This window comes from Neomonachus schauinslandi, chromosome 8 (genome assembly GCF_002201575.2).
Source record: "Neomonachus schauinslandi chromosome 8, ASM220157v2, whole genome shotgun sequence".
NCBI classification, from domain to species: Eukaryota; Metazoa; Chordata; class Mammalia; order Carnivora; family Phocidae; genus Neomonachus; species Neomonachus schauinslandi.
The window spans coordinates 18,788,846-18,801,570 of record NC_058410.1 but is presented as its reverse complement, the minus strand read 5'-3'; the positions used below and the strand labels follow the sequence as shown (position 1 = coordinate 18,801,570).

Here is a 12,725-nt window from a genome sequence, read left to right as displayed (position 1 = left end):
ATCCTAAAAAAAAAAAGAAGAAGTGCTAGGATTCCTTTAGGGGCGCCTGAGTGGCTCAGTTGGTTAAGCATCCAACTCTTGGCTTCAGCTCAGGTCATGATCTCAGGGTCATGAGATCGAGCCCCACATCGGGCCCCCACTCAGTGGAGAGTTGGCTTGAGATTCTCTCGCTTCCTCTCCTTCTGCCTCTCCCACATGCTGTCTCTGTCTCTCTCTAAAATAAATAATTTTTTTTAAGAAAATGCTAGGATTCCTTGAGCATTCTGAGCTCAGTGTTTCCTACCATCCAGTCCTGTACTTGCTCTGAAGTATCCTAAGCCTCATAAAATTATCACCTCTCTCTTCCTCAGTCGACAAACATTTTTAGCTTCAACTATAATTGTAGTGATGCAGTGGCCTAATAAGGGAGGGCATAAGAATAAATCTAGACCCTCAAGATTGACACTAGTAAGAAAGCCACCTTGCTTGGAAGGCTAACTGAAATGTCTTGGCTCCAAAACTTTGTTTCTGCAGCTTCGCCTTTTCTTTGAAAGTAATTGCTGCCAATGTTGGAGGGGTGAGGTCAAAATGTCATTCCTTAACACTCTAACCCAAGCTTGGAAAATCAACCCCTCTTTTACTGCCCGACAGTACAGCTGAGATAGCTGAGATGATAACAGTTTTTTAAAAATATATATATATATACTTAACAATTACAACTTTTCTGACACCATGCCAGCCCTTTATAAGTAATATTTCTTATTTAATCCATTCAGTGTAACTACAGTGAGCTACCTACTATTACTTCCCTGTTTTACAGATGAGGAACAGAGAGGTAGAATGTAAGTAATGTATCTGTTGGTTACACAGCTAGCGAATGACAGAGCCAGGATTCCCACCCAAGTAGTCTGACTTCACTGTTTGTCCTTTCAACGCTGTACTACTATATTAGTTCTTAAGACAATTTACTAAAGTCTGTAAGGATTCAAAAACAAATCCATTGTGTGATTTGTAACTAGATATTCTGGTTATGGCCCTGTTCTATCTACATAGTAAGCTAGGAAAAAAGATGTTTCCTGTTAAGTTCTGCCCTAGCACCAGATCATGGTTGTGTTGGTACCTATTACCCAAACATAATATACAGTGCCTGGAAGTCTACCTTCCTCAAAGACCAGACTCAAGTAGCTACAGCAAACAGTAGAGCCCCTAACCCATCTACCTAAAGCCTAGCTTCCTTGTTTCCTGGCTGACAGCTAACTCAGATGAATGAGGCTGACAGTGACTTCCTTGTTCATGCCTAAGAACAGCAGCCTCAAAAGGCATAACTTTAGTCTTGTGAGTTTAACAGCAAAAATATAGCAGAATATAATGCAGTTGCAGCATCCCTAAAGAAAGGTGCATGCATGTAATACACATACGGAGATTGGTTTTGCCTGTTCATACTTGATGATTAATTTTTGTTAGTAAAATCTTAATGACCACCATTTCCAAAATCAATCTTTCCTGTATTGTTAACCATCTCTGTAAATCATTTAGAAAATAAGAGTAGCTACCAATTTTTAATTTGCTTATTATTTATATTTTATATAAAACTTTGGAAATATAAAATTCTGTAAAGCTTTTTGTTAAGTTTGTAAAAAATAGTCCTAAAATGTATGTCTTTTTTAAAGTGTTAATCAGATTTTTCATGATACCTTATGAATAAAATATGATCCAGATGCTAGCATTGTTTGGTAGAGTTTGAAACTACATGAACCTTTTCTGAAGATTGTTAATTCTATTTCATTGATTCTATTTCATTGTGAAAGTAGATTTCTAGCTGGATTCCATAGTCTACAAGCCCATATCCCATATTATTACTAATTTTCATATAGAAGAAATGATTACATGAAGCTGTGAGGGGGAAATAATAACTAGAGATTAAAATATAAACATTCAAAAATACAGTAACTTAATGAGCATTGGGTGAAAACAAGTAGAAAACTTGGCTCCATTTAATGAGCACCTCCCAAGTTCCAGTCACTATAGATATTCTTCAGGTGGTATTTGTAAACCTAGGGAGGATTGTACCTCCATGGTCCTTTTAATCTCTCAGATTCTGGGTTAGGACAAACATTTTTCTGGGTTAGCAGTTACTTGGGTAATGACTAATTTTCTTTTCTAGCAAAAACTGAAGTAATTTTTGAAGTCAATTTAAATGAAGTCCCAGTGTTTCCTTTTTTAAATTAAAGAGTTCTAATGCAACTTAAATAGGTTCTTGGTCATTATATTCTAAATCACTAATTCATTAAAACCTACAATTTTAAATCTGCTCAAGCCCCCTTATTCTTCAAGAAAAGGGATTGAGCCTCAAAGAAGTTAAGTTGCACATCCAAAGTAATGTTTCACAGTAATGACCTAGTCAGGACCAGAATCCAGGTCTCTTGACTCTTATTTTACTATAGCATGTCTCCACTCTCATGCTATAAGTTCTCTTTTTCTTGTGCTGTCTTCCCAATTCTTTTATATTTACAAGTTGAAAAAGAAATTCTCAGAGGTCCATTTGGAGCCTGCAATGTGAATAAAAAGGTATGTATCAAATTAATTAAGTAAATTTTAAGTTAGAAAATTATTCTAATTCATTATAAAACTCAGTACTGATATTTCTACTTTATATTCCTCAATACTCAATCCCAAGTGTGTGGCTGTTACGTCTATAGAAGTTCATCTTTATATTTAATCCACAATATGGCTATTGAAGAATAGAAGATCATCTTGAAAGAGATGATGAGTTCAAGTGTGTAGTAATACCATTTTTACAGGTAAAATTACTCTTAATTTGTGAAGAACTAAATTTCACAGTCAGGTACTTGACAACCGTTATACAAGTCTGAGGTTTTCTAATGAATTCTTTTTCTTTTTTCAGGATGAATAACATCTGAATGTATTCATCAGTATGGCATAATGTGTATTGGATTTTAATTTTATTTCAGAATGTATTTTCTATCAAATTTCATAATAAAATCTCAGCAAGGTCTGTTTGTCTTTTATATCACAGTACTTCCTGTGGATGCATTTCTTTTTCCATAGAACCGTCTTTTTCTTACATTGGAAGAATGTAAAAAGATCTTTCCAGAAATAACTTATTGTTTGATTCCTAATATAAAGTAAATTAATCCAAATTAAATTACTGAAATAATTTCTTTGTCAAGTATTGCTCACGAAGATGGCACTGAAGGCAAAGAAGGAAGCTGCTGACCCTCCCAAAGCTGAAGCCAAAGCAAAGACTTTGAAGGCCAAGAAAGCAGTGCTGAAAGGTGTTCACAGTCACAAAAAAGAAGAAGATCTGCACATCACGGCATTCTGATGGCCCAAGACACTGCATTCTCCAAAGGCAGCCCAAATATCTCAAAAGAGCACCCCCAGGAGAAACAAGCATGACCACTATGCAAGTCCCCCTAACTACTGAGTCAGCCATGAAGAAAATAGACAATAACACAACTTGTGTTCATTGTGGATGCCAGGGCCAACAAGCACCAGATCAAACAGGCTGTGAAGAAGGTCTTTGACGTTGTGGCCAAGGTGAACACCCTGATTAGGCCCAGTGGAGAGAAGAAGGCATATGTTCAACTGGCTCCTGACTGTGATGCTTTGGATGTTGCCAACAAAGTTGGGATCACCTAAGCTGAGTCCAGCTGGCTAAATCTAAATATACATTTTTTTAACCAAAAAAAAAAAAGGTGGCATGTTCTACCATTACTTGCTGTATTAGTTTGCAAGTAGCTGCCATAACAAAATACCAAAGATTGGGTGACTGAAAACAACAGAAATTTATTTCCTCTAGAATAGCTCTGGAGGCTAGAAGTCCAAGATCAAGGTGTTAAAAGGTTTGGTTTCTTCTTGGCTTGCAGATGGCTGCCTTTTCATTGACTCTCATATAATCTTCCTTCTCTGCAGGTGCAGCTGTGGTGTTTGTGTGTTTAAATTTCCTCTTCCCGTCAGATGAGATGAGGTGTACCACTAATGGCCTCATTTCAGCTTAATCACCTCTTTTTAAAAGCCCTGTTTCCAAATACCTCAAATTCTGAGGAATTGAAGGTTAATGCTTCAACATACAAATTTTGGAGGAACAATTCCGCATATAACACTTAGGGTTTTGTAACATCTTTTATTCTGTAGAAAATGCTGCAGAGTTTATTATGATATCCTAGACATTAAGTTTTATGAATTTATGGGGAGCAAATAGAAATGGGAAAAATATTGAAGACTAAAGCTATAAGAGTTCAAGAATTAGAAGAACGTGCTATAGCTGAATCTTTAAGAGAAACTTTAAAGATTCCCCTTCATTTCAGATAATGGATATGTGTTCCATATTTCAAAAGTGATCTATTTGATGAATAGGCCTGTGTTTAATTTGCCCTTTTTTTCTTTATTTCATTTGTGAGAAAATTCAGCTTCTTTCTGTAGAAGTAAAATTCCATTGACAGTTTGTGTTCATTTATTTATTCATTCATCACCATGCTCATTGACCACACATTGTTATACACATACACAGATGCAGTATTTTGCAAGATAAATATTATCTCCAAACTCATGGAATTTATATTCTAACATGGGAGATAAACATTGATAGGTATTGATATTATTAGTTCTAATTGGCTATTAAAATATTGTGTGATAAGTGGCAAGAAGTTCTACTTCGTCTCACTTGCCCTTGGATTCTTTGCCATATCTTATAAGCTGATTTTTAGTCTTGTTACTGTTCTGATTTTTAAAATTTAATATGCATACATTTCAACATTTTGCTTGAAAAGAGTGGCATTGGCTCTCTGCAGGTGGTGGAAAAACTGATATTGTCACCTCCTTTTAATTATTGAACCTCATAAACAAAGATTTGGTTTTTTGGCATCTTCATACTGCCATAATAATAAGTCCTTTTACCTGTTATTCTTGGTATAGTGTTTCTGGTAAAAGTCACATTCCAAAAAGCAGAAATTATACTTCTGTTTTCCTTTCTTTTAAGAAACCTTCCCTTAGAAAAATAAGATGTGGAACACAGTAGATGGAAAAATTAAAGCAAAATTATAAAACAGCTACCTAATTTCAAAGAAGCAATATGAATCTCCATAATTGAGAAACTTTACAAAGATTTGTACAGTGGCGAAGAACTGAAAAGTATCAGCCATGACAAAACTGTCATCTGTGGTACAGAGGTCCAAGCAGTGCCCTTGAGATTTGTTTCTGTCCTTGCTGTTGAAACTACCATTGCAGACATGATTTGTGATCATGCATCACTTCATTTATTCGTACCAAGCAAATGAAGCTCTTTACTGCTTACTCAGCCGGTCAGCTTGATATCTTCATTCCAGTTTATAAGAAGGGAGTAGAGACTCAGGTTTACAGCCTGCCAACACATATCTCTGATACCAGTTTTCTTCAGATTGAAGAAACTGTTGTCATTTCCGTCGTTTCTGCTGTGGACAAAGGCATAAAAAAAGAGAGCTAGTTTATAATCTCTAGTGACAAAAGATTTCAAAACTAGGAAGATATTGAGTACAGGGAGCAAGAGTTGAAGAAGAGAAAAACAGACAACTTAAGGGTCTTCCAAGAATGCATTCAAATCTTACGTCTTCAGTTTGAAAGCCTCACTGGGAGTTGAGTAACTTCAAAGCATGAGCAGAAGTTTCTTTATACATGCAATGAAATCAGCTGACAAGGTAACTGGGTTGGCAAGTGCTTCTGAGACTCCTAAGAAGTAAAAATATGATCACCGAAAATTGCTGGATAAAGTCTACAACTGCTTCATCCACAGAATTATACTAGGGTACAGAGTATATGCTAGGAGGACTGATCTGCCTCTTGTGGACCGGCCATCAAGGAGGTTGACTAAACAGACCTGAAAACAAGTATATTCCCTAGAAGTCACAAAATTAAAAGATAAAAATATATGGCCTAAATTTCAACTTTAGATCTTAGGTTTGGGGCTTAGCCTCCCACAGAAAACAGCTGTGAAACTAGTCAAAATATATCGGCTCTTTCTAGGCGTTGAGCAACAGGCAAGTCTAGGGCTGCCATCCTTGAGAGAAAGGAAGAATACAAGGTGAGCCGCATGACCTCCTCGGGTTTCTGCGGTGGAACACTTTCCTGTTGCAGGGCAGGGTGGGTGGAACTCAGGAGGAGCTGCAGTCTCCTCAAGCTAAGGAGGCAGAGAGTGGCATTCTGGGCTGCTAAAGTGACTAGAATTTGTGAGATACTGTACTTGAGAGGAAGGAACTTCACAGAGGAGATTTCCTAGAGTTCTGGGGCTGGGGGGGGGAGCTTAACTCAGGTTCAACTCCAGGCTAAAGCTATACCTGAGCTGGGCAAGACTCTCTAAGGCCTAGCAGCACCCACCTGCTATGAGTCTGAGAGCTGGCAAGGATACCGCAGTCACGCAGGGCCCGGAATTGTTGCCATTGGACGTTGCTGAACACCTTGGTCATTCTGGATATCCCAGAAAGGCCACTCCATAAGAGTAAGGATCACTTCTTAGCATAAATGCCGTATCCTAGAACTAAATTCAAACTGAAATAGGCCTACCCTAACAAAGAATAAAACCTGATAAAACCAAGGATCCACCAGTAATTTAACAGCAAGACAGAGCAAAGCTCAACACCTACTAAGATGCATGATATAATACAAACTCCATTCAACACATTATCCACTCTGCCTAGTATCCAATCAAAAGTTCCTAGGCATGTGAAATAAAGATTCAAAATCAAAAGTAGGGAAAATGTGACCCATAATTAAAAAAAAAAAAATTAGTAGAAACAGACTTAAAGATGATCTAGATGCTGTAATTAGCTAAGGATTTTTAAAGCAGCTGCTATAATATGTTTTAGTACTGAAAAGAAAAAAAAAAATGGTCACAATGAGTGAAAAGATAGAGAATTAGAGAATAGCAGCAGCAGCAAAGAGAAAATAGCAACTTTATAATGAATAAAATGAAAATTCTAGTACTGAAAGTTCAATATCTGATACAATAAAATAACCCAGGTAAGTCCCTATCACGGGATAGAAACTACAAAAGAAAGGGCTATGGAACTTGACAGCAGATAAATACAAATACAGTGTGGAATGCCGAGGATCTAAATCCTTCCCCACCCCCTCCTTTTGCTCTTCCCCTTGCCATAAGTGTTCATAAAAAATAGAGAAGTTACATTCAAAAGTAGGCAATAATCAGTCTGGCTTTAGATTTCTTAGCTACACACAATGCTATAAGAAAATGGGACAACTTGAGTTTTGAGGGGATATAGTTGTAAGCTGGGACTTGTACATGTTACCAAATTTCTCTGATCCCTGTTTGTCTTTGTTTTCAGCTAAACAAAAGTTTGTAAAATACTATGTTCATATGCCTTTCTTTTAAACTTAAAAAAAAAAAAAGCTACTTCTTAAAGACATACTTTAGAAGACCTTGGGGTTTGGGGAAAGTTGTACTAGAAATGATTGTCCCCTATGGAACGCTCTCCTAAGGAAATAATCAAAATATATGAAAATATTTTTGTACATTTTTATTGCCTTATTTATTGGAAAACTTATTGTTCAGTAAGTGTTCGTATAAATAAATATGCAGCCATTAACATATACTAACAACTGAGGAAAGAAAATGTTTCTTTTAGTAGTGGAAAAAAGTAGGATACAGATTTGTATATTACATAAAATGGATATTAAAAAGCAGGAAATATGCAAACATCTTGCCTCTTGATTATGGGCATTCATGGTGGCTATATTTTCTGTTTATATTTTCCAAATTTTCTGTAAAGAACACACAAGTCAAAAAAGCTTAAAGATAAAATGCATATGTATGAGAGGACAGTTAGAAGATGTTAATCTATTAATGCCTGTGAATCTATTGATTAAGACTGTGTTTTTCATGTAAAAATTCTAATTTTATACATTGAAGAAAAAAATGTAAGCTTTAAAATATTTGGGAAGAAGATAAAGAACATTGTCCCAAGTGAAGGATGCCTTACACAGAAGTTTATACCATGTAATTTCATGCATATGAAGTTCTAGAATAGGCAAAATTGATTGATGGTGAAAAAAAAAATCAGAACTGGATATTTCTAGAGATGAGGACAGGATTGGGAAGAATATGCATGACCTTTCTTGGATGTTGATGAATTTCTATATCATGTTAAGGGTTTGAGTTACATAGGAGTGTACATTGTCAAAACTCAATAGGTATTTAAGATTTGTTCATTTGTATGTAAATTTTACATCAAAAGAAAAAATACTGTCAACAAACGAGTGGGGAACATACAGTTTTGTGAAAATGTACGAAGTCTGAGTTACTCCTTGCTGGCTTTACCTTTTACCGTGGAACATGGGTGTTCCAGGGTAAAAAAGTTACAAGTTCAATGTACTCTAATTGGCACCTTGTGCATGCATCTGTTAGTACTTGGTACATTGCATTGGAGTTATTTCATTCCTCCAAGGGGCTGTGAACTCTTGCAGGGCAGGAAATCCCTGCCTTCCGGCACGTGGCTGGCGTGTGCCCAATAAATATTTAATAGGTTAGTAAGTATCCCTCTGCCTTTGTCTCCACCTCTACATGTAACAAAAATATTTTTCTATTCATTAAAATTATTAGTTCTGTATCTTTTTTATAATATTAATTGGTAAGTGGAATTAACACAAAATAACAAAGGTTAATCTTTTAACATTGTCATTTCAAGTTCTTTGTTCAAGGAGATTGCTCAGAATTATATCAAGGTGTTATAGCAGTGTGGCTTAAATATTTTGAACACTGTGATTGAGTTTGTGGTCAGGTTTGTGGGTCTCCAGTTGCAAAGTGTTCAGGAAAAAATATTAGACCCCATAATTAAATCATTTTGTGACATTTATAGTGAAGTCAGAAAATCTGCCTAGTCATTTTTGTGTGTGATTTTAACCTCAATAAAATGTCAAAATTAGACCAACTGAAGAATTATTTGAAAGTTGGTTATATTCAGTTTTTTTAACATGATAAATTAAGTAGTGCTAGACCAAATAAAAAAATTGTATTTTATGGGAAAGATTAACTTAAATTTTTTGAATATTTGAGAATTTATATAAAAAAATTTCTAGTAGAAAATCATGAAGGAGATTGAAAGCATACATTTAAGAAATTCAAAAGGAAATTTCATGCTAGTGAAATTTTTTGGCAGAAATATGTATATGGTTACTGAGTGAAAGCTTCAACAGATACATTTCTAATTAACAAAATATTTACTTAATGTAGTCTGAAATTAATGAGGAATAAACTTGATCTAGCTTGTAAATTATTCATGTTATTTCTCCTTTGTTATGTTTAGCTGTATGTTGAATTTAGTTTTTGAAACAAACAAGGTTGAACTTACAGTGGTGCATACCATTCTATACTTAATGTCCTAAGGGTTTTTTTTTCCCATTTTCTTGTTTTAGTTACTTGGAATATTATCATAGAATTAGAATAAAGGAACGCTGGGGCGCCTGGGTGGCTCAGTTGGTTAAGCGACTGCTTTCGGCTCAGGTCATGATCCTGGAGTCCTGGGATCGAGTCCCACATCGGGCTCCCTGCTCAGCAGGGAGTCTGCTTCTCCCTCTGACCCTCCCCCCTCTCATGCTCTCTCTATCTCAGTCTCTCTCTCAAATAAATAAAATCTTTAAAAAAATGAAAAATTTAAAAATTTAAAAAAAAAGAATAAAGGAATGCTGGGTTGTTTACAAGTGTATTAATAGCTCATTTGTATAGCATTTTGCAGTTTATTTAGAAATCATATTTCATTTATTAATAACTAACTTTTATCAAATCCATATTGTGTGTCAGGTATTACGCTCAGTGCTTTGCTTACATCATCTTGTATAATCTTCACAGCTAGGAAATTGGCATTATTATCTATCCTCATTTAACAAATGAGGAAATTTCAGGTTTAGAGAGGCAAAGTGATTGGCCTAAGGTCACACATCTGGTAGATGCTTGAAGTGGATTCCCCTTAAGGTTTGATCTGATGCCAAATCCAGTCCTAACCACTATACTTTACCCTTCCACATTTTACGAACCTAGATATTGAAGCTTGTTCAGGGAATGTTTGTTATGAACTAACTGCATATGCATACTGGGTTTGCTCAATTAGTTTTGGTTCCTATCCTGAAGTTTCTTTTAGTCTAGGGACCTGGCTGCTCAAAGTGTGGTTCATAGACCAGCAGCACTGGCATCTTCTGGGAGCTTGTTGGAAGTGTAAGATCTCAGGCCCTAGTCCAGTAGTATAGAATCAGAATCTGATTTAACAGGATCACCAGGTGATTGGTGTGTACTTTCAAGTTTTTGATAAGCACTGGTCTGAAAGAATAACTGGATCAAAGCAGAGTAGTCTAGAGAGGCATCCATACCATCTGATTAATGTCTTTAGACTCTACCAGACTGATTTTTATACTTCAGGTAACATATAATATTGTATAGATACTATTTATCAGTCTGTGTACATTGTACCCATGGTATTTGGTGAAAACCTCTTTGAATTCTCTTGAAAGTGTTTAATATTGCATTTTTAGAAGATGGTTTTGGGGGTATAATATCTTCTAATTTTAGGGAATTGTATATTAAGTATGATGGCAACCATTTATATGAAATCAGCTAACCACAGATTTCATTGGCTAGTTTTGTTTTGTAGTACATTTTATCTTTTAACTGATACTGATTATGTCTGGGTGAAAATGGGATAGGACTGATTGTATATTTGACTCATTCTTGATTTTTAGAGGATGATGATTAGATTGATGAAGCTTAGAAATAAAAACTTGAATCCCCCACCCCTTCCCAGTTTGCCTAATGCCTCTTTCCTAATACTGGATTTGTCATTTTTTTAGATGTGGAAGTTATATACTATGACTGGATTTCTCTTTGTTTACATGGCGCCCTTATGGACTAGCAGGGTCTGTGCTTTAAATATCTCTTAACAGCCCAAAATTTAACCCAATATATGCATTCATGTATTAACAAACAAGTGCTTGTTCAAAATTGTGCATAGGAAGCACTATTCTGTTACGCATGCATTGCCACTAACATGATATAGTTAAACAACTCCTAACTCTAAATCACTTCCTAGATTAAGGCAGTAACTGACTTTGAGGATGGAAAGTGAATTCCCAGTAAGTTTATACAGAGGCTTTTTTATTCTGGTGCAAAATAGAAATTGACATATAGTTTACGTTTTTGTAAATACCATAATTTTAGATTGGCATGACTTTGTTTCGTTTGTTTTTCACTGACATGTAAATAGAGGTGTTAACTTGTATCAAGAATAGGTGAATTCTGATAGTTGTATGATGTAATCAAATACTTAAATTTAATCTTAGATAGAAGTTGTCCTATATTCTAGAGATTAACTTAAAAAATAACACAGTAGCTATGAAGATGAGGAACTGGAAAGATTTTATTATATCAACTATCCAAACTCCGTCTTCTGCCTCTATTGTCCTTACCTGCAACACCTTCCTTCTGAGAAATGACTCTACTTCTCTTAGAAAAGCCTAACCCTTTCCTGTGAGCCTAAGAAATAATTAACAGTTAGAATTAAAAAGCTTTCTTGAAGTAACAGCTTCAAGCACATAAAGATATTACATCAAGTAAGTACAAACTTAAAAAGTTGAAAACAAGATTTACTTTCAACTTATAATATTATTAATCATATTTTAATTATCTTAGCATCTAGATTTAGTAATAAAAGCATTTACTTCTATCTGGAGGAGAGTTAGTATTAACAAATAAGAATCAAATATTCTTCAGAACTTTAAAAATGCGTTTTATTTTTCAGCAAAGATGTCAAGGAAGTTAAGCTTGCCTACTGACCTAAAGCCTGACTTAGGTAAGTAAAATAAATAAATGAATGGGGTGCCTGGATGGCTCAGTCGTTGGGCGTCTGCCTTCAGCTCAGGTCATGATCCCGGGGTCCTGGGATCGAGCCCCTCATCGGGCTCCTGCTTGGCGGGAGACCTGCTTCTCCCTCTCCCACTCCCCCTGCTTATGTTCCCTCTCTTGCTGTGTCTCTCTCTGTCAAATAAATAAATAAAATCTTTAAAATAAATAAATAAATGAATGAATGCATGAATAAAATCCATAATAGTTAAACTCCCTTCAAAGGGAAGACAAGGAAATCAGAAGATTTAAAATTACCATAGACTGGATTTTTATCAGAAATCAAGTTTAAAATGACTAAGATGTTTAAGGATTAACAGCCTCTAGAATGTCATCTATAAATTATAGAAGATTATAAATTCAAGCAAACCAAAATAATATATTTTCTCAGCTCTCATCTAAACAAGATTTGGTATAAGACTAAAATTTGTACAATTTCAGATTAATTTCTGTTAAAAGTTGTTATATCCCATGTAACCATCTGAAAACTTGCTTGAACTTTATAATTTATAAGCTTATAAGAATTTAACTTTTTCACAGTAAATTAGTTTTCTGTATTACAATGAATTCCTCATATCAAGAATCATTATTTTTGATGATAATAAGTTGGGAATATTTCTTTTTCTATAGCACTTTCTATGCAACTAATCCCCTAGGAAAGCAGAATGAACATATTCACACATTCCTTTTGCTTTAGATTCAGCTCAAAAACAGCTCCCTGATATCACAGAATAGAGACAAATAACATTTCAGTAAAGATAAAAAGCTTGCAGCGTTTCTTTTTAAACTCACTTTTTTTTAATTTCAGAAATTTTGATGGTCTTTAATGAAATAAAAAGTAGGCTGACTG

The 12,725-nt window shown here is 35.2% G+C and overlaps 1 protein-coding gene and 1 pseudogene across 5 annotated transcripts in view; both read left to right on the top strand.

Moving 5' to 3' along the window:
* STXBP5 (syntaxin binding protein 5) overlaps positions 1-12,725 on the top strand; it is a 184,231-nt gene that overhangs the window by 137,094 nt on the left and 34,412 nt on the right. For 4 of the 5 annotated variants that reach the window (XM_021693538.2, XM_021693537.2, XM_021693536.2 and 1 more), the window contains one exon: positions 11,775-11,825. The exons of the other annotated variant lie outside the window; for it this stretch is intronic. In XM_021693538.2, the coding sequence (XP_021549213.1) occupies positions 11,775-11,825 (51 nt within the window). The remainder of the gene's footprint in view (positions 1-11,774; positions 11,826-12,725) is intronic. 5 annotated transcript variants of the gene reach the window in all.
* On the top strand, positions 3,185-3,669 carry LOC110583475 (annotated as a pseudogene).